This window comes from Epinephelus lanceolatus, chromosome 20 (assembly GCF_041903045.1).
Source record: "Epinephelus lanceolatus isolate andai-2023 chromosome 20, ASM4190304v1, whole genome shotgun sequence".
NCBI lineage: Eukaryota > Metazoa > Chordata > Actinopteri > Perciformes > Serranidae > Epinephelus > Epinephelus lanceolatus.
The window spans coordinates 30133552-30155339 of record NC_135753.1 but is presented as its reverse complement, the minus strand read 5'-3'; the positions used below and the strand labels follow the sequence as shown (position 1 = coordinate 30155339).

Below are 21788 nucleotides of genomic sequence, written 5' to 3'. Positions count from 1 at the left end.
ATTTTCTCTGCTTCAACAGCATTCACGCACACACAGTTTGGGATGTTGTGATCCATTATCTCCCTGGATGCTCTTAATCAATACACATCACTAGGTCTTATAAGGGTTTACTGATGTGTGTTGATCACTAAAACTGATGTGAATCAGGATGAGAAGCTACATCAGATGATCTAATGAACTGTCAAAAGAAATCGTGAGAATATGGCCTGCTGGCAGTTGTGCTGGTTACTCAGGGAAAAAAATGCTGTTTTGGTCCTCTTTAAGAAAACATGCCATTCATAGCATCACCTTTTATAACTCATAATGTAAGTGTTGTAATGGAACAGCTCCGGGTGAACTGGAGATGTCGTGCCACCAACACCAGAATAGCGCTGGCCAGTCTGCTTATATCTGTCTTCAGGCCTGTTGTGACATATGACATTTAACTGATATGATGGGCTGATGGGTTGAAGTCCTTGGATCCTTTGGGCTTTGAAGCATTGCGTGCTGGAGAACTGAAATGTGCAATCGCCCTACGCAGCTAAGGCATCAAGAAATCAGCATGCAAGCATTGATTCACAGCTCGTCAAGTTGATACTAATTACCCAAGAAGTTTAACTGATTCCCGCTGATTTCTATCTCCTAATCCCTGTAAGACCGTGATTGGGTCAAACAACAGAGGCGAATGAAAAGGTCAAAGGGTTGGACCTTGAGTGAGTTTGAGTGTTCACTTCAAAAAAGGTATAGACAGATGTAACAAATGGGTTAATGAGCTGTGCACTCAGTCCATAGACACAACCTGAGAGCCCATGATATTAGTGCCACAGGTCAACCTGAATAGGTCCCTTGAAAGAACCAAAATTAGGCTATTTGGATTCTAATAAAATAGTTAGTAAATATCTACAACCATATGAGAATTATTATTTCTTCATTTCAAAATAAATATGAGGGGCAGTTCTGCGTAATTGCAAGAACATGGGGATAAGTGTGAACTCTACATTCAACAAGTGCCTTTTGGAGAGTGGGTGCTAACTCTGCCCTCTGTCCAAATATGCAATGCACACAAATATTTAAACAGTGGATCTTAGATTTACAGTGAGGGACCTGTCAAAAGTATTTACCAACTCTCCACCCATGCTGGGATAGGCTATAGGCCATTATAACACTGAGCAGGCAGCCTACACACTATCAGTGAGTAAAGAAAATTAAACATATAGTTTCAAATTTTGGGAAATAAACAGAGAGTTCGATGAGAAAATTGCAACAACTCTTGTATCTGTTCAGTAAATACACTGCAGCCAAGTTGCTTAGCTTAGCAAAAAGACTGAAAACAGAGTAGCTCCAAAAGTAGCACCTTTAAAGCTCACTCATTAACATGTTATATCTCAGTGGTGTAGTGGGTAGCACTGACACCTCACAGCAAGAGGGATCCTGGTTCAAACCCGGGGTGGGGGATTTGATCCCCAGGGTGGGGGAGCCCCTCTGTACAGAGTATGCATGTTCTCCTCGTGTCAGTGTGGGTTTTCGCCAGGTACTCCAGCTTCCTCCCTCCATCCAAAGACATTCATGCTAGGTTAATTGGGTGAACAAGCGTGAATGGCTGTCTGTCTCTATGTTAAACCTGTGATAGTCTGCCGACCTGTCCAGGGTGTACCCCACCTCTTGCCGGGATGGATCAAGCCCCTTGCAACCCCTAAGAGGATAAGTGGTCACAGAAAATGAATGAAAGAATGAATGTAAAAAGGCTTTGTGCTAAACTAAGCTAAGCTAACTGGCTGCTTTAAATGAGCTGTATACAATATTTAGAATATTAATAAAACAGCAAACCACTATTTGCTATGTAAAGATATAGCAGAGTAAAGGCATCCTTAGCGGAGAAAGTTCTCTCTGTGTATAATGTAATGCAAGCTGCTTGTTGTCCTGTGTTCGTATCCCACTGGCTAGCTAATCGCCACCACTTTGCACTGCTGTTACTGTTGATATCCAGACAAAGCCCACCCTCCAATTTCCCTTGATTAACACCAGTCGCTCTGTCAGCATTGTTGCCGTTATTAGCCCTGTTCGTGCTGTTAGCATCGTTAGCTGGTAGCTGCCAGCTCAGCCACCTCCATGTTGAGAGCCATGTGCAGACAACCTTCTAAATCATAGATATGCTCTGATTACTGTATAGAGCTCCTCTAAAAAGCAAAAAAAGGTGACTGGCTGAACTGTTAGTTCAGGGTAATAACATGAACAGATTTGTGCTGGAATGGACTTAAGGAGTGTAATTTGAACAAGCTGCCAATACTATCTCCCCGCAACATTTAAGAATGTGAAGCGGTTGTAGTATATGATTCTCAAATTTTGAGAAGACATTTTATTTCAAACTCTGAAAACAGCAGTGAATTGACCACATGTTGACCTTTCTAATGCTAAACCTTTTCACTTCATTTAGAGTCCATGCAGCCTGCTGATTTGTCTTGGCCTCTGCCCTACAGTCTTGTCTGCCATTGGGTTGCAGAATATGGGGAAGGAAAAAGTGTGGGGTCATTGAGAGTTTAGTAAACACAAAGTCCGTCTATAATGTGACCTGATACATATTTTCACCCCTGAGCAAAGACTCCATTCAGAAACTGCTATCATGTTGCAACACTTCCTTCTTAGGGTAAGCAAATTGTCTGCACTTGTACTGACGCGATTTGATACAGATTTGACATGAAACAGATTAACCCCAGCAGTCTGGCACAGGGGGCTTACAACTGGGAAATTCTCTTAAAATGTGTAGATGAGAGACTAAGGATCTAGACTGATTGTTTTGCCTTGTTCCATCCTTCCTCTATTGCATGATACTTGGTTAGTTACAAAACCGTCTCCTGTCTGCTTGCTGACGTCACAAGTGTCGTATGCCTGCCGTGAGTCTGTGGGCTCTGTGGCCTTTCTCTTCCTCTTTTATAATAGCTCACCCAGCAGTTAGAGGCAGACAACACACATACTGAAACTGACTGACACATGTTTGGAGATTAGCAACACAGATGCGCAGTGCAGATCTAAACACTGTTGTATGGACTTTGCGTAGCTGTGAGGCAATCGGCATGTCACGTTACCAAACCTGGCACAGATAGGCATACTTGCACTTGATCTCTCATCACATTTTGTGTGTGTCTATGTTTGTGTGTTCCCATACCCTGTCAACGCTGTAACTGGACTGACAGCTATGAGGGAAGGTGGGGCTTTAATTGAGGGCTTCCAGACACACACATTTATAAATACACCTCGCTGTGATGTGGATACGTTTACACCACAGGCATTTATATTTGGGCATGAAATTTGTTTTGGTGGTAACTTTAGGGGCTGTTATGATGTATTGCAAGACATTGATGATTTTCAGGGTGGATCATTTACTGAGAGCTAAGCAATACAGCACTGAAGACATATAGATGGTTTCCAGGCTGTTGGTGTCTCCTGGAGGTCAATGTGCAGGTCTATTCTGAGATGCAAAAAGAGAAAAAAATGCATAAGCTATGCAGGAGAGTGTACAAATGAAGGTCAGAAGCCAAAGTGTGTTGAATAATATGTGTGTATGTATTATTCTGCAATGGATAAATGGGAAGAATGTTAGATATAGTACATGCAATATTACAGTGGAAGGCACAGACTTCTCCAACCCAACTGACAGCAGTGACATATATAGCTCACTTCTGTTGAAAAGCTACTGCAAGATGATGTCAAACAGAAAGCGTTAAATAATCTGCCTCAGCTTCTGCTCAGTTAACCATAGATGTGTGGTATAGAACTACAAGTGGTAAAACTGATGGTATACAGATGCCAAAAGCCAAACAGGACACAGGGGTTGTTGCATGCTGATCTAAAATGAGATACAGTCATTCCACTTCTCTGTATTGTAGTTTTACAATATAATGTTATAACACCATAAATAATATCATGAAACAAGCAACAATAAGGCAGAAAGTTACATTTACTGGCAAATACAGACAACTTATTTAAAGGAGGTTCCTGTAAGAGGTAGCAATTTGGTGATTTTAATCATCTGAGGAGTTAACTGAAACTTGATGTTGATCATACCATTTCCCCAGAATCACAGACAACAAAAAACACCCTGTTTAAACTCGTCTGAAACCCATCATTCAACTTCAAATTTCCTCTGCTCTCTAATTGGAACAGAACATGAAACATGGAAGAACAGGATAAAATGCAAATTATGCAAAAAAACCCACAAAGCAGTGTGGTTTGAAGGTCCGCAAAAGCATTTTCCTGTGAGTCAATACTGTGGGTGGAGAAGCTAGTGTGCTGGACAAAATGAAGGATACACTCCTCGTGTGTGTGATCCCAAGAATGACGATGAGGACAGAGCGAGATACGGGCAATGAGATATACATATGGATTAGTGCCAGTGCTGCTGCTTTTTTTCCCCCAAGGGTGTGATGGGGAATCTGATCACAGTGCCATGAGGGTCAAGACCTGATATGGTGACAGACGCCGTCAAAATAAGAGTCTATCACACCTCATTGCACACACATGGAGTGAAAATAGCCACCATTGCACATAACAGTAATGCACACAGCCAACACTCTTACATTTAACACATTGTACTAGCTGTCAGGGTTTAATGTCAATGTAATGCCACGCTCTGTTCCAAAAATACGAGTGCAGTTCTTTCTCAGGGGTACTTCAACAGTAGTCGTCCAGGAGAGTGTGATTGCCAACTGAAACTTTTCCAGCTATTCTGGGGATTTGAACCGCCATTCGTCTGGTCACAAGCTTACATGCTTTACAATTACCTTTTCTGAAAGAATACTTGTTTGAAAATGTTCTGCTTCATCAGAGAGTGTGAGAGGGAATGAAGCTGGATGTGACCACACAGCCTGTTCTCATTCCCAGGGCGCCAATACAGCAGCTTGGTCAGAGCTGTCGACATCTGATTCCGACACACAAGGCAGCCTTTAGTGTCTGAATGTGACGTACTGGGCTTTCCAATAATTTTGTGGCAATGATGTAGCATAAAGAGCGAGAAAGAACAAGTTGGGTGAGAGCGAGGGGTGGTTGATGGTTCAAATAAACACAGGACTCTCACCCAGGAGACCGGTGTTCATGTCCCATGTGAAACACTGAGTTAAATGTCATATAAGTCATGTACATCACATTAGTCAGACAACATAAAGTAGTTTTGGTGATAAAACCTACATTTCCCGTAAACACTGAAATTTATTACGAAAAGACACTAGGCATCTAACGAATGAAAACTGACATGCCGTCCCTGAGTGTCAAACCCCAGGAACAGCGCCAGGCTTTGATGCCAATTTGACATAATGGACAAATTGTGTAACTACAACTTCCAAGACCATCACATGATGCCATTGGGCCCAAAAATACTTTTTCCCATTGAAAGAAATGTCTGTAAATCAGTGGATAAATTTTTTGAGTGTCACAACCCCTGAAAAAAGATCCAACAACATTTCAGTAGTGTAGAGCTATACGATTAAACAGGAAGTTAGCCACTCTGCCAACTAAAGTTTCTGGTGCAGTGGTTCCCCACTGGTGGGTTGCAGCCCAAAAGTAGGTCAAAGGTCCATTCTGAGTGACTCACAAAGTACAGTGAATTTCTGGCACAGGGCTCATATTTTGAAGTGCTGTTCCATACTATAGAGTGAGTGATTAACGGACAGCTACTTGACAGAGACGACAAACTAGCGCAATAACATGGCCAAAAGCAAGTATGCAACTTAACGCAACTTTAATAGGCATGAACAGGGCTTTTATCCTCTTTATAAATCCATGCTGGGTGTCCAAAATTGATGCTAGAGGGGTACCTAGAGCATCATAGTTTTAGGCGTAAGGCCACTGACCATGCTGCCATATTTGATGCCAGCAGCAAACTTAAATGCATTAGCATGAATTATACCAAATAATATCAAGCTTATAGCAATGCAACACAACTTATAAATAGGTAGGAAGAGGGACGGCTGCCCTGTATTACAGTATGTGGTTTCTAGGTTCTCTGCCTTGTAACTGCCATGTGATTCTCATCTCCAGCCCTGCTGACTTCTGCTTGCTCTGTTATAGCCTGTTTTAATTTATTTTGGTCCAGTGACACAGGATAAAAGAGGAGGAACAAAAGGAAAGGTGATTCAAAAGAGTAAAAGTATATGTCATATTTCCTCGATTCACACTCTGAATTTGCATCAGTTGCTTTACAAAACATCCTGTTTGCTTTTATGTCCCTGAAATAAACAAAAACAGCCCCCTGTCAGCATCTCAGTAATAATACCAAATAATTTTCCCTTGAAGATGTGCCTTTAGTTACCTGATCCCCTCTGAATGTATGGTCATTACCTGATTAAATGTTTGAAACAAAGCAAAATTCCAATTTCAGATAATGAGACAAAAAGCAGTGAAATACAATCGCACAAAACGGACTCTAAAAAAACACGTACACACCGGAGGAGAATTAAAAGCAATCGGGCAGAAAGACAAAGGAGGAGGGATAGTTAATCCTTAGGGTAAATATTTAACAAGCTCAGCAATTACAGTGAGGGCAGAGCCCTAACATGGAAGAGAAGAGAATTATAGCCTGCTGACTGTCAACACACACACACACACACACACACACACATTCACATGGACCTACTCGCTTGGGCATCTGCCTAAAAATGCTGAAAATATAGATATCCTGACCTAAAACAAAAATGAAAAAAAAAAAAAAAAAAAAAAACATGGGACAAAGAGTTCCACACAGCCTGTAGGCTATGAACTGATGACTTAAAAAATATTATTATTATTTTATTTCTTATTTTTCAGAGGGGCCCCTCTGGACTTGTGGCCCATTTTTGCTGGCTCGGCATGCTTAACCTGTGCCATGGTATACTGAGGTATGATTGTATGTACTTCCACTGTGCTCTTTCAACTGAGAGATAACTGGGATAGCAGCATCACTGAAACAAGTGAAGAGACAAATGTTTGTCCAGAGGGGCTGTCCATCTAAAAATGAAATCAGTTTTTCAGTTTAACTTCATAATAGTCTGAATGTGGACATCTAGAAATGGTTATTAGCTGAGAGGACTATGAGATTTGGAATATGAACATATTTTCGTACATCCAATTATATTTATGTGTCAGGCATCCTTGTGAAAGATGTGTTTTTCTTCTACACCAGTGGATCTCTGCACCCTCCAGGCAGAATAAAAAAATCTATTGAATAAAAGTGAAATAAGACAATTTATAAATCAATGTCGAAGTGCATAACTGCACACAAATAGCATTGTTTATATATTTTGTCATGTAATAGCACACAGAGTCATTCCAGGTCATATATCTCACTGTGCCCCTGAGCACATCGCAGCTGAATCTAATAGAATATGATGAAAAAGTGAAACAAGCTGAGGTGAATCCCTGTCTAATGTCGCTTTTTATTTACGCACACCCACACCCACACACACACACACACACACACACACAAAGCCTTAGGGTATATTTGCATAAAGTACATAGGTACATACTGTTCACTTTGTTCCACCCTTTAGCAGTCACGCAACAAGAGACAACCAGTAGAATCTCAGTGTGTTTCCAGAACCACCTGCCACACGATTTTCTTCTTCTCCTCCTGTATCTCTATCCCTTCAACTGTTTTATAATGGAGTAAATTAACAGTAAATCTGTTTTAAAACAACAAAACAAAGTGCAGTCTAACTTGTCGACAAATACCGTACCCACCTAATCACAACCAAATGAAGTGGACATCAGTCATGACTAAGTGGCAACTTCACACAGTCCCCCCAGTGGACAAAAAGGAGAACTGTATCAGTATGAGTAGAAGAGTATTCTTTCCTCCTCCTCTATAAGACAGTTATAAATGCAAATGACACTTAAGGTTGCAGGTTTCGTGGTTTCCTAGCATGTGTCTAGTGAATGACTCGGTGATTAAAGGAGAGGAGAAAAAAAAGATGATTATGACTGTTGTTCCAAACCACAGGAAGGATGTGGACATATACTTGTTGCTCGTCATCTTAAATTTATCTGGAGGAGCCATGGCCACACTCCATGTTTAAATATCAGTGGAAAAAACTGCGACTGTGACTTGGTGAGTTGACCAAAGAGAGGGAGGGCAGAGATTGCAGATGTATACAGAACCAAATCCCTCATGTTCCACTCTGATTAATCTCATTAGTGTAGCATCAAAAGCCAGCTAAGCTGGTCACAACTGCCACTGATGACAAGGCATCCAGCAGAGGTAGAGCAAACAAATAGAGGCTTTGGCATTAATGCATGTTTAAAGAGCTCAGATCCTAAAATAACACCTGATGAATGCCACCTGTACTGTTGATATTAGTGCCTAAAAACTGACTGTAACTTTGGAAGGTGAGCACAGAAAGCTATTAACACTCTGACAACACATGAGCAACAACCCCACTCACTTTCAACACACCTTTCAACACTTTTAGCAGGTTTACACACATGACTGAGTCCTCTCTATTTTCCAAGAAGATTGGGCCATTTGCAGCTCTCACTCGGCACCGACACTCCTCAGCATCACCCATCGTTGAGGCAGCGGTTGCGGTCTTTATCTCTGCGTGATCCCTTATCCGGGAAAGGCACCTTTGATAAGTCCAATTAGCACCTGTACTGCAACTTTGCGTGATGACTAAGCTACATGAGCATTCACGGTAAAACAAGTAAGTGTGTTGTGTAAAGTTGCATGACTCCGGCCAACAGGATGCCAGTTGTTGGGTGCCATGCCAAAACCAAGGCAGCAGATGATGGAGATTAGAAGTACTGCAAGGATCAGAAGAGCAGAAGGTGAAAGAGGAGAGCCACATGTGTCGAGGAGGGGATGGCCGCAAAACTTTCAGCTGGTCGGAACCGTACAAATCCCTCGCCAACGTCTCCAAGAAAACAGATTTCGATGAGGGCTTTCTTTTAGCCCCCAGGACTAGTGATCCTCACAGGACCTCTCCTCTGCTTCCTCTCCACAGCCCTCTTCTTTCCTTCATTCTCCCTCTTACTTTATTACAAGCATTTTCTTTGAGAATACAAAAAGGTGATGCTTATTCTTCTTTTCATTATAAAACAAACACTACCTCTTGTCTTGGAGCTGTTGCATCCAGCTGTGCCAACAGCCTCTGAGTTGATAAGGTAGCAACCGAGGCTACCAGCAATGAAACACATGCTGAGCGGCCCATGAATATTTGAAACGGATTGTGGAGCAACACAAGGAGAGGAAGGGAGGCATTCAGTGGATGGCGGGAGGGTGGGAAAACAAGAGTGTGCCTCAATATACGTTTTAATTACATGTGACTACATGACACCGAGGGGCCATAGGGATTTGGGGTGAGTGAATAGATACACATGCCTCATATTGACACTGATGCTATCAGAGACGCCTTCTTAAAATCATCATAAATAATTCTCACTAACTAAACAAAACTTCAATTATAAAACAAACCCCAAAAGAAAGGTGGCAACACAGGAGAGTTAGACAAAATAAGAAACACATTCTCTGTTATATTGCTTAATGGGGCACGACCACAAAAAATAGTGATTGCTTTAAGACAATGTGTGTAGACAACACAGAAGAGTACAACTCCTATAATGTAAACTGTGCTGTTAACTCTTTGCCCATTGCTCTACTGGATAGTATCTCTTGTCTCAGTTCATGTCACGAGGCCTCGGGGATTTCTACCCATTCAACACGTGTTTGACTAATATTATTAAGGGGTACACAAGATTTTTTCTCAGCTTTTAAGAGGCAATATTTTTTAAATGATATAGAAAATTTTTAACAATTTTTTAAAATATTGCAGAATAGTTTTCATGTTTCTTCTCCACAGAAAACAGGATATTATTATTTCTGTGCCTATTAAGAATACAAATAAACATTACAACTGCTATTAATAATATAGATATTTACATTACATCTTATCTTAGAATCAATTCACATTTGTTAGTTGGTCAGTTTTATAATAAATGCGTATCAGAGGTGGACAACTTTGACCTATATGCCAGTTATCAACACCGTCTACTCAGACAAAAACACCCACACTCAAATTAGATACCCCCTCCACCTGCCACTAAAATCAATTTTCAACCTACCTTGGAAGAAACTCTTGACACGGAGGTAGGAAACTGCAAGCCGCAGCACGGACAGCTTGTCCAGCTTGGAGATGACATCCGGGGGGAACGGCAGCAGGCTGGCCAGCCGGTCCAGCTCAGCATTCAGCCTGTCTCTGTGCCGCTTGGACGGGTTGGTTTTCTCATTGGCAGAGGACGGCTTCCTGATGATGAGACAGATAGAGGGGGTGAGAGATAGACGGGGTTAAATGGGTATTGGGACATGTGTCAGGCATTCAGCTGTAAAATAAGAGCAGTTTCTGCTAAAAGGTCTCGACTAAATCGTGTGTTTTAGTTGGGACATACTTGACTACACCGAGAAAGTACTCAACAGGCAGTAAGTGACAGCAGCACACGGAGAAGTTGTCAGAGCCTCGCTACTGTTAATGGCAAAGTTAGTTTGAATCTCATCCACACAACATGACACAAGCTTTTTAATAAAGCGTACACTCGCTAACCCCTCATGATTTTGGTCTTAAAGATGTTAAAAGATGCTATTAATTATTATTTATATAATTTTCTAAATTCTAAACTCTGACTAAGATCTTGTATTAAATGTATCTTACACAAAAACTCATATCAAGTCAGTCTGGAGCTTATATGATTCTCTAAATTTTTTGGATCAGTGTGAAAAATTAAAGGGCGCAATTGGTATGAATTTATTTTTTAGATAGGTCAGTTCTGCTTAATATTTGTTCCTCTGTATAATAACTACACTCATGTTTTTTCTCACGCTAGTTAAGTATGGCAAGAAAGTAAAACATATGACCAAATAAACCACACTCTGCACAAGTCCCTCTTTCTTTAAACTATGTTTTTTTTACTCAGCCTTCCACAATACACAATGCACCACGATGACTTGGGTTTCCTCCAATGACAAGTCTCTTTATTTAGCAGTTCGATATGTTTCTTCACAACAAGACAAAACAAATGAGTTTTGTTTCTCTCCCTGCAGAACCTCTCTGTATGCTGACATGAAACCTGTAGGTTTACATTTAAGTGATGTATCCGTATTTACCTAAATCCACTGTGTCTGTTCTTCTCTTTTCAGAAACTCGTGATATTAATGTTATTGGTCATATTGCACTGTACTTCTCGGTGCCGCAGAGCACGTAAAATGCTCCTCAGGCACAGTTATTTGTGTATTTTAGTATGGGGTACCACAGCGTTACCAGCTGAACTAAACATGATCCGCATATGTAATGGTCAGCTCCTATTTCCACAGCTGAGAGTTTTCTGTTCATCTCCACAGAGACAAATACTTTTACATGAAAGCTTTGACTCTGACTTACTCTGATTAATGAATAATCACATGTTCTCCACTAGCTACTATTGGTACAAAAAACATCTGAACGTCACAAGATTATTCAGATAATCTCAAGTTTTCTTCCCTCCTTAGCGCAACAATATTTATGAGTAACTAAAGGAAACACAACAACATCATTATTTCAAATATTAAACAAAGAAAATCAATGGATGACTGGAGGCACTGAATTATAATTCAAAGCCCTGAAATATCCAGCGTCATAACTAGCAGAGTAGAATTTCAAAAGTATATTTCCATCCACTGCACAAACTGTATTGATTTGATGTGGCAAAGACTTCCTTTCAGATCAGCAGCAAAGGCGGTGCAAAACATGAAAACTTTATAAATGCCACAGGCCTTGTTAAATTACCACTTCCCTCTTCAAAATCTTACATAAGCTACAATTCACTATTCATGACATCAGCTGACAAGATGGCCCAAAAAACAACTGTCCTCAACACTGAAAACCACAGACACCTAAATTACTGTCAGCCAGGCACACGCTTTAACTCCTGTGGGGTAATGACATGTACATGCAAAGTTAGAATAAAAAATGCTAAATGTCACTCCACTGCCAATTATTAGGGATCAAGAGGGAGGAAATACAGACATATATCAAACCTTAAGAGGCTTATAATCAAATATCCACTTTATATTAAGTGCTATACTCATAATAGTATGATTATTAGACTGCTGGTTATGTGATTATGACATGTTCTTTAGTGCTACAATTATATTAAAACTGGCAGTCTATACCAACTGGAGCTTATACCGTTACTTTCACACCTTCGTGGTGCTGCCGCTCTCTAACTTCCTGTGATTCATTATAATTTAACTACTCCTTAATGTGACAGACCATATGTCTGAGAGTAAAGTTCCCCTTGCATGTTGGCACAGTAGGAGAGAAAAAAAAGCATCAACATGTGCAACCATTTCTGAGCAAGCATTGATTTAACAAATATCACAGACTGATTATCGCTCCTTAACTGTTTCTGCACGGGCTTCCTCCTCTTTCTGCCCGCATACATGCAGTCTCCCGGAGGGATCATGATATTGCGCTCCGTGGAGGTAACAGGTGCGCTGCGGATGAGACAGAGAAGACGTTAACTTAAATATGGCTGGAGAGCGAAACTTAACACATGCAAGACAGTGGGCATAAAAACATGTTCAGACCGGTTGTTGCACATTATGTCATTAAAAGCTACTATTATAGTGAAATGCAGCAAATCCCTGCATCCCCAAATTAAAGCAAAATAGCTATAATTAAACTGTAGTTAAAATTTAAACAATAATGTCTGTGTGAATTAGCAGAATATTAAGATTCATTGCACTTGAAAGCTTAATAGCCCACTAACAGTTGCCGGTAGTTACAAAACACAATAACACACTGGTGCAACTTATCTAATCAATATTTACAAAAGCACAAGATCCATAAAAACAAACAATAAAATGATCTTTTAAAATGTAAAATCACGCAAAATTAAAAATAAGCACTGACCCAAAATCCCTGTGGGTATGAGTTAATTCCAGTATAGTGATGGTTGTGGAGTCACATTCACTCAAAGTGCAGAAAAGAGATGCGTCTCCCTGGGTGCACCGACTCGGTTATGCCAAATGATAAATCCAAGGGAAATAAAATAAATCGGAGAGGTCCTGTATGAGCTCCGAGCTGATGTTTTCATCAGCTTTGCACTGCTCGGGGCAGATGTTGGCTGATGCTTTATACCCAATTGAGTCGCCTTCACTTCCTCGCGTTTCAGGTGGCGGATTCCTCTGAATGACATGTCGAGCTCTTCGCACGCAACTCTCTGCCTCACAAACAGAGCGCCAGCGCACACACATGCACATACACACACGGGGCTTAGTCTATGCCGCTTTCAGGTGCTGTCTGTTAATGTGAATGTCTGCCTTTCAATTCTTTTTATATGGCTTTTAAATATATTTGAGACGAGTGCTTTTGAGTGGGAGCGTGACAACGAATAATGCATGACTGTTTTTCTCATTAATTTCTGCACCCTTTGATTGGTAGGCTTCTCGGCAACATTAAGGAGATGCATATGTAGTATTTTCTCTTTACTCCGTCGTTGCAGCGTCTGTTTGCTTGCTAAAATAATATTTAAAACGCTACCAACAATAACATTATTAGAGTGTCATCTGTTTTCAATTATATGTAGCCTATATTTTGATTTAACCACATTTAGTGCATGAGTTTGCATATTTACGAGGAGCACTTGAAAGCCGCTGTAGCCCAACCCGACCCGAGCCCACAGCCGCGCGCAGCACACACACATTTTCTGAGCAACGCGAGGGGAGGGATCACACGCGAAGGGCAGCAGAAGCACAAATCTCCAGATTCACACCGAGGCTATCCGCGGTCGACGGAGCTCACGGACCGGAGGGCTTTTTTTTTTTTTGCTACCGCGGCCCTCTAAAGACAAACACACATCTAACAACGAAACCCTGCTGCACGTGAATGTAAAACAGCGCTGGACGGGACCTCTTCCAACCGATAATGAATTCAGCGGACGTAGTTTTCAGAATGAAGTTTTATCTGTGGGACAGGTTTGGGTGCAGCGCCGAGCTCGGTAAAGTGGCCAAGATTCCGCCGGAAGTTAGATGATTACGCCTTCAAAACAAAAGCTTTACTGTGTCACGGATCTAACATCCTTAACAATGTAGAGTCTCTGGAGTAGGAATGTGACACCACTGTGAGCGCGAGACGAATTATCTTGTAGTAATATGTGATTTAGTGTGTTGGCGGACTAGTTAAACGTTATCCTTGTTGTTATCTGTACCACTTCTAACAAGTCTTAACAGTTCACAGTTTAATTTGGAATTTTGTAACCGGAAGTGCTCTTGCAATCTGGTTGGCTTGATTGTACGATTTTATTTCTGTAAAATTTTGGAGTGTAGGATAAAGACGCGTCTTGTAGACTTGTTATAATGAGTTAGCACACATCGTCAGCCATACTGAAATCACTATTGTGAATTCACATAGAAATATTTTATTGTTTTATCGATTTAAACTGCAACAAAAGCATTAGCAACCTAATTAATTGATACAGAGTAGATTTTTGAGATAACAAAAAAGCTTCAGTTGTGATGTACTGAATGTCGAGGCTCTGTTTGTTTTACTAACGTCATATCTTTACTAAGAGTCTCATATTTGTATTTAATATTGCAGTTTATTTAGTTGCCTCAGCTGATTGCAGGCAGATTGTTTTCATAGACAAAACCAGTTGCTGCTACATGCAAACCAGAGGGGTTGAGTGACCTGTGGATAAATGCAGGACACCCTCTGCAGCTACAAATGCCTGCAGATGAATAGGCCTTAATGAAAAAGGAACAAAGAATACAGACTGTTTACTACTGCTCTGTTATCAGCAGCAGCTTGTGTCATGCCAAGGCTGGATCCTTTTATCACAGTCACATGACTATACACTTAAGATGTATGTTCCTGTAAATAAAGAATGAATGTCAGATCAGATGCGTTTGAAATATGTGTTATAGATGAAAAAGAAAGAACCTTGAATAACCACTACATATGCTTTTCTGTGTATTTTACAGTATGTTTGTAAAGGAATTATTTGTATCATCTGATTTTTAAATGTTCATTTTTGTTTTCAATGTTTGCTTGTGAAACATTAAACTAATAAAAGCATGCCATTGTAATATGTTGTGTCTTGTCATTGAAACAAACAAGAATAGTCTGAGAATAAAAGCACAGTATGTAGTTTGCATGACTGTCTGCTGCACTGCACCCTAGTGTACAAATTCATGCACTACAAACAGTCAAGTGACACCACTTGAGCACTCACTGCTTATTGTGTATTTATGCAGAGTAACTCATGCAAGTTTATGACTGAGATACACTTTTCATCTTTAAATAAAGATGAAATAGTAGAGGAGAATCCCCTTGGTGATTTTGTGCCACATGTGATCACACATAGGGCCTACAATTGCAGAAATAGGAGAATACTCTTGAGGGCGTTGTTGGCAGGGTTGATTGTTCATATGTACATATTTGTTTTTGTACTTTCTTGCCTGATTGCCCAACAAAATTAATCAACATTGATGGCATAAGTAAAAATACATTGTGGCTGTTATAGCATCTCTTTAGAATAGAGCAAATGGAAAATAAAAAAGTAATCTATACCCATGATAATACTATACAGATAATATGATTGGCTGCATATGAAATTTGACTGCACTGTCAATTTCACATCAAAGAATTGCAATTCCATCTCCTATACATTAAGTAAATACAGTGCCTGAATGACTAAACATAGTCTTTCTGTCATTGTATTTATCACACACTGTGTGTATCTGTAAAAGCTAAATACTTATTGAGACATTCTACGGTGACATGGCCAAGATGTGGAGCTGTGGTCCGGTTCCACCTAAGATCATTTCTAAATATCATGGCGTTGTTTCAAAGTATCCATCAGGGGTGATGTTTTATTTGTTGTGACAGGTGGAGCAGGGGATCTGAAGAGGTCCTAAGGTCGTGTTAACGCTGTCAGTGGCTGCCATTAAAGCTACGGGGAGCTTTAGTATCAATGCAAATCCACTGGCAACACTATCCAAGCTGCCTTCCAGATTAGCTCAGGCTTAAAGCTGTGCTAGCGCGGCTGGGACAGACCTTTGCACGCGACCGTGTGTGAGTGAGTGCATGTCTGTGTCCGCTGCGTGTGTGCTCACAACAAGGGTGTGTGTGTGTGGTTTAATACACATTTCAGAATAATGACCACAGAGCCAAATAGGACTTACTGAAAGCCATCTGCCAGCTGGAAGTGTGGCTTTCATTGATTAAGATGTCTGTTAGCATCACCGTGGGACTTCAGGAGCCGTGCGGAGCTGTGACATGACAAGTCTGATTCTAATGGACATTCATAATTGATGGGATGGTCAATATAGGGAGACAACTTAAAACACAATTAATACATAGTGCAGCTAACAATTCCAACCATGCATGCAAATAAGTGGATATGCATCAGTAATCTTTGGGGAAAACCTTTCGAGAAAACATGATGAAATTTACATTATTGGTCTAAATTTTGCCTGTCTCTAACGATGGGTGGGACTGACAGAGGCAATGACCTCACCCATGGATGACCCTGATCTCAGAATGCAGGAGGAGAGTTCAAAGTCTGGCAAACACTGCTGCAAAGCAGGAATGGTGTTGTCAGGATTTGTGGAGCCAGAGTATAATCCATGACAGCAGAGAATTGTTAATGGACATGACCAGCTCAAGAGGTCCTCTTAGGTCAAACAGGGCACATGCTCTGACCCTCACTGTGCATACATGTACAAATACACATGTAACATCATACAAAAAAGTGAAGTTTCAAATCTCTTTCACAGATGCAGTAAGAAACAATCACACACTGACCTTTAAGTGTTTTAAAACCAAACGGATTGAAGGTTTTCTGGAGACAAGGAATAGATCTCCTTTGATCTCGTAAGACTATGAAATTTAAATCCGGGACACAATTAGACAACAAACTTGAAAGTCACAGAATGAAATGCCAGAGATGCACAAAATCAATTGACAAACCATAACTATTACAAAATGTAGAAATGCACGACTTATTGACAGGGACGTAACTTAGGCGTCAGAACTCAGAATAGATCTTGTGATTGATTTAAGGGTTACACAACTGTGACATCTGGGCAAGACAAGTGCCAAGCAGCAGACTGCAGCAGGCCACTGTTCAAGACCAACAAAAGAGGGTGTTTTTTAACGACAGTTCAGGACATGTCTATCTGTGCTTGTTGCAACAAAAGCAGATGTGTTTTCGCTACAGGTATGGATATGTCCAGCCATGTTTGTAGCAACAAAAGCGTTTTTTTTTTTAACCACAGTTCAGGGGATATCCAGCCGTGTTTGTAGTGACAAATATGGGTCTATTTAATGACCCTCGGGGACACGTCTGGCCATGTTTGTAGTGACAAATATGGGTCTATTTAATGACCCTCGGGGACACGTCTGGCCATGTTTGTAGCGACAAATCTGGCGTTTTTTAACCACTGTTCAGGGGATATCCAGCTGTGTTTGTAGTGATAAATATGGGTCTATTTAATGACGTTCGGGACACGTCCAGCCATGTTTGTAGCAACAAAAGCAGGTCTTTTTAACCACCATTTGGGACATGTCCAGCAGTGTTTCTAGTTACAAAAGCAAGTGTTTTTTAACCACAGTTTGAGAAATGTCCAGCTGTGTTTGTAGCAACAGAAGTGGGTCTTTTTTAATGACAGTTCAGGATGTGTCCTGTTGTTTTTGTAGCGACAAAAGCAGGTGTTTTTTAACAACAACTCAGGACATGTCCAACCGTGTTTGTAGTGACTAAAGTGGGTGTTTTTTTTGTTAAGGACAGTTCGGGGTATATCCAGTCGTGTTTGTTGCCACAAAAGCGGGTCTTTTTTTAACCACCATTTGGGACATGTCCAGCAGTGTTTCTAGTTACAAAAGCAAGTGTTTTTTAACCACAGTTTGAGAAATGTCCAGCTGTGACATTTTGGGGCATATCCAGCTGTGTTTGTAGGGACAAAAGCACGTTTTTTTAACCACAGTTTGAGACATGTCCAGCCACGTTTGTAGCAACAGAAGCAGGTTTTTATTAACCAACATTTGGGAGCATGTCCAGCCATGTTTTCAGCACATAGGCGGATGTCAGTTCAAGAAATGTCCAGCAATGTCGGTAGTGACCAAACCAGTGCTTTTAAGGCCAGACTTTTTGTTTTCCAAGCCATAACCAAGTGGTTTTTGTGTCTAAGCCGAACCACGTTATCCATAATACTGTCATAACATAAAACTGAAAACTGACATGCAAAGAAATGTTCAATTTCAACATATCCTCTATATATGAAATATACAAATATAACATATCCACAGTTTGCAGAAAAGTACAATGCCAACATTTATGGAGTATAATCAATGACAGCAGAGCATTGTTAATGGACATGTTGTTATGCCAACATTATTTTTTCATCCCATTCAATCACAGTTTGAACAAATAAGTGTTTTGCTTGTTTCACACAACAAGGAGATATTACCCATTAGAGCCATATCTTACAAACTACACTTCCAATTCGTGTTTTCCTGTCACATGTCTGTCAGTCCCTGTATCTAGAGCTGTGTCAATCGGTTTGAGGGGGAAAATTCTGTTATGGGACACTGTGGGGATAATCTTTTGTTGACATTTGGATTTGCGTTTTTCAGAGGTCATTTTATGGTCAAAACAAGGGTCAGATGGAGGTTGTGTTCCTGCTATGCTCGCTATAATCTGCTCCATCCTGTGTCTGTGGATCCATTTCTAACAGTATGTGATTGTGAAGTACACAGAATAAGAGACGGGGGGACAGAGAGACTGTGAAAGATCCACAGCCTTGTATTACACCCAGGATGCTGGGAAATCCTTTGCGCAAATGAGTCACTTTTGCAAGGATGAATGTTGACAGTGGAATGCTAACGTGAAGTCAGGCAGCAACTGTTTGTTTGGACAAACAATGCACAAGACAACGATAGTTGTGCACACAGCTTAGTGGATGTAGTTGGGCTCTGATTAACAACTGTTACTTGTACAGAATGATGGATGTGTAAAAGTGCTGACAGCTCTCTGGTGAAGGAGAGTGCAAAGTGGGCAAGAGAAGTAAAGTGAGAGAAAAAGAACTCAGCACAGAAAGAAAGTGTAAAATATGAGATCCTGCTCAGAGTGAAAGCTCCAGAGGGCTAAATCCTGCAATCCCTGTTCCCCACTAAATCACAGCGTCTGAGAGACCATCACAGGACACACACACACACACACACACACACACACACACAAACACACTGTAGTAAAGCCATTGCCCTAGGTGATGCACATCTGAAAACCACACCAGTGTGTACAGCCAGAGGCCAATGGCCACAAAGTGAATTTCATGGTAATGGCACCCAAGCTTTTAGAGAAGACTCCAAACGCTGGGAAAATCCTCCATATCTGGCAAGTTACGCAGAATGTGTCATCGCCAGCAGAGAGCAAGTCACTTGCCTCACATTTCCCCCCAGTCCCACACGTCTCCACGCACACACCTGCTGGAGCACAGCACCATAACAGCTCATTAAGTTTGGTTCTTAATCGTAACATCTTGTATTTCTTTTAACAGGTGAAATACAATGGGGGGAGTTTATTGGTTTCCAAGGAAAATCAATAATGGGAGTGAATTTCCCGACTGCTGTGGAGTGATTTACCGTATTCTACCTTGTACTAGGATAATGTCACTTGTTCCAGTGCTTTTAAAAACAGATGAAATGGATTTAAAGTTGGCAAGTGACATTTCAAGAGTTTGCGGCACATTTGCATTAGTGGATGTTGCGAAATGTTCCTTAACATTTGTCAGTATTGACAAAATGATATATTTTCTCATGATTATTACATTAAGACTAAATGCTCCTTGGGACATGCTCATCAAACCACCAAAATTTGGTTTTGTTTTAGTCTTTCCTCAGTGTGTCTGTTAAGGAGAACAGTATGTACTGCTATAGGAAAGCACAGGGGATGAAGATCGGAAAACTGGCACTTAGTGAAAATTTATCTCTTCTGGGGATCTTAACGTAGTGTGCAACTCAGACAGACTCAGGTTCCTTCAGTCAGCCCGTTTTACCACAGGCAGGAGACCACTTTTAGCCGATGCGGCAGACATCTTAGCTAAGGCTGTCTGGATCTTACCAGTGGCAGTAGAGCTAGTTAAAAATACATTCAGTTTAAAAGAAATTAATTTACTCATTACAGACTACATCACTGATTTAATGACCTCTATGCACCCATGATCTATTCCTTGTACTACCGCATGACTACTGTATTGACAGCTAAAAACAATATTATTAAATGTTATTCAATCCAATCAAAACCGTATGTGGATGAAATCAATTGGGAGGAAATTGAATGAGTCACTCCATTTGCTGCCCACATGCCACAGTGATGTTAATATATTCCAAATGTATTTTTCTCTCCTTCAGTTTCTTACAGCTCACATGTGACTGTACATCTGAACACTCAATCTGCCACAGCCCTGGAGAGGACAGCTTTCCTACACTGAGTGATGCTTTTCATTAAACTCTACAGGAACCTTGTCGCCTGCCTGTCGGGCCAGTCTATATCCAGGTCATCAATAACCATTTCAGCAACACCAGTGTGTTGCTATTTGGTCATGTTTGGGGATGGTCTATGTTTCTGAACTTTAGTGACATGGTAACAGTAGCTTCTAAAAACAAAAATGTGGACAGCAGTGTAAGTGTTGAACGTGTATCTCTCTAAACACACGCACACACACAGAAACCTGTTGTTACTTCACTTTTTGTGACATCATAAAGTTTGGAAATTGTTATATAACGCGGATATACAACAGATTCAGGAGGAAACATCATCTGTCCAGTGTTAAACTATTGAAATATAAAATATTTGCATATCTATAGATTCTGGAGAAGAAGTTTTGACAATTCATAGTTGAGTTATTCAATAGTTATACTATAGCTAGTTAGTTAGTACAAATTATTATTCAAATCAGAGTAGTTTCAAGGGCCTTAAACATGTCTTAAGGGGATCTTGAAGTCATTTAAAACCTCTTATGAGCCCCCACACGAGGCCTTTACACCTCCTTGGCTGCTTAATGTGACTTGAACTGCTACACCCATGGAAGTTTTAAAGGTATACTATGCAGGATTTTCCTTAAAAAAACAAAAAACAAAAAAAACAACAACAAAAAACCAAAATGTACAGACTCAAAAGTAATCTCTCTAAATCATCAAGTATGGCCCACTAAAAGTGTTTGTCAGTGTATTCATCTGCAGAGACTGTTCTCTGCCTGGATTTTCTTATCTTCTTCTCATTGTGCTATGGTTGGGATGCTCCAGGGCACAGCGGGCAGGTGAGGTCGGGACTTTATAAAAAGGTAGCGACCAGGTGCCAGACCATATGCAGCATGCATCCAAGAGGAAGCTACAAAAATCAAAGAATCAAAGCACGGAAAAAAACACGCAACTGCAAAAAACTAGAGTTAATCTGGGGTTAGCTTTCACTTTCACTGGTGACACTTTCTACAAACAATGTCCGACAATTCCTGCATAGTATACCTTTAAACTGAGTCTGTGTATCATTTGCTGTGCTCTGGCCACTGTGGCTTACAGTGAAAATTATGGCATAATGGTTAAAGCTAAAAAGTAGTGTTCCAGTGGCACAAGTGGCAAAAGTTCTCAAGTTGGCAAACTGACTCAGTAATGGCAGTTACACAGTGAAATCTATCCGAAGTTTGCATAGCTAACATTAGCCACCATAAACTCCAGGTCACACCAGGGGACTCCCTAAAAACTCGCAGGTGGAGCCTTACATCCTGCGCGTGCACACACAGTGTTGTGTGCCTGATG

General features: G+C 40.7%; 1 protein-coding gene across 1 annotated transcript in view; it reads right to left on the bottom strand.

The window, feature by feature from the left end:
* LOC117264997 (uncharacterized) overlaps positions 1-13531 on the bottom strand; it is a 78534-nt gene extending 65003 nt beyond the window's left edge. The window contains exons 1-3 of the mRNA XM_033639362.2: positions 12885-13531; positions 12374-12466; positions 10063-10244 (exon numbers count right to left, since the gene is read on the bottom strand). Of these exons, the coding sequence (XP_033495253.2) occupies positions 10063-10244; positions 12374-12435 (244 nt within the window). The 5' untranslated portion in view covers positions 12436-12466; positions 12885-13531. The remainder of the gene's footprint in view (positions 1-10062; positions 10245-12373; positions 12467-12884) is intronic.
* Between the last annotated feature and the right edge of the window lie 8257 nt (positions 13532-21788).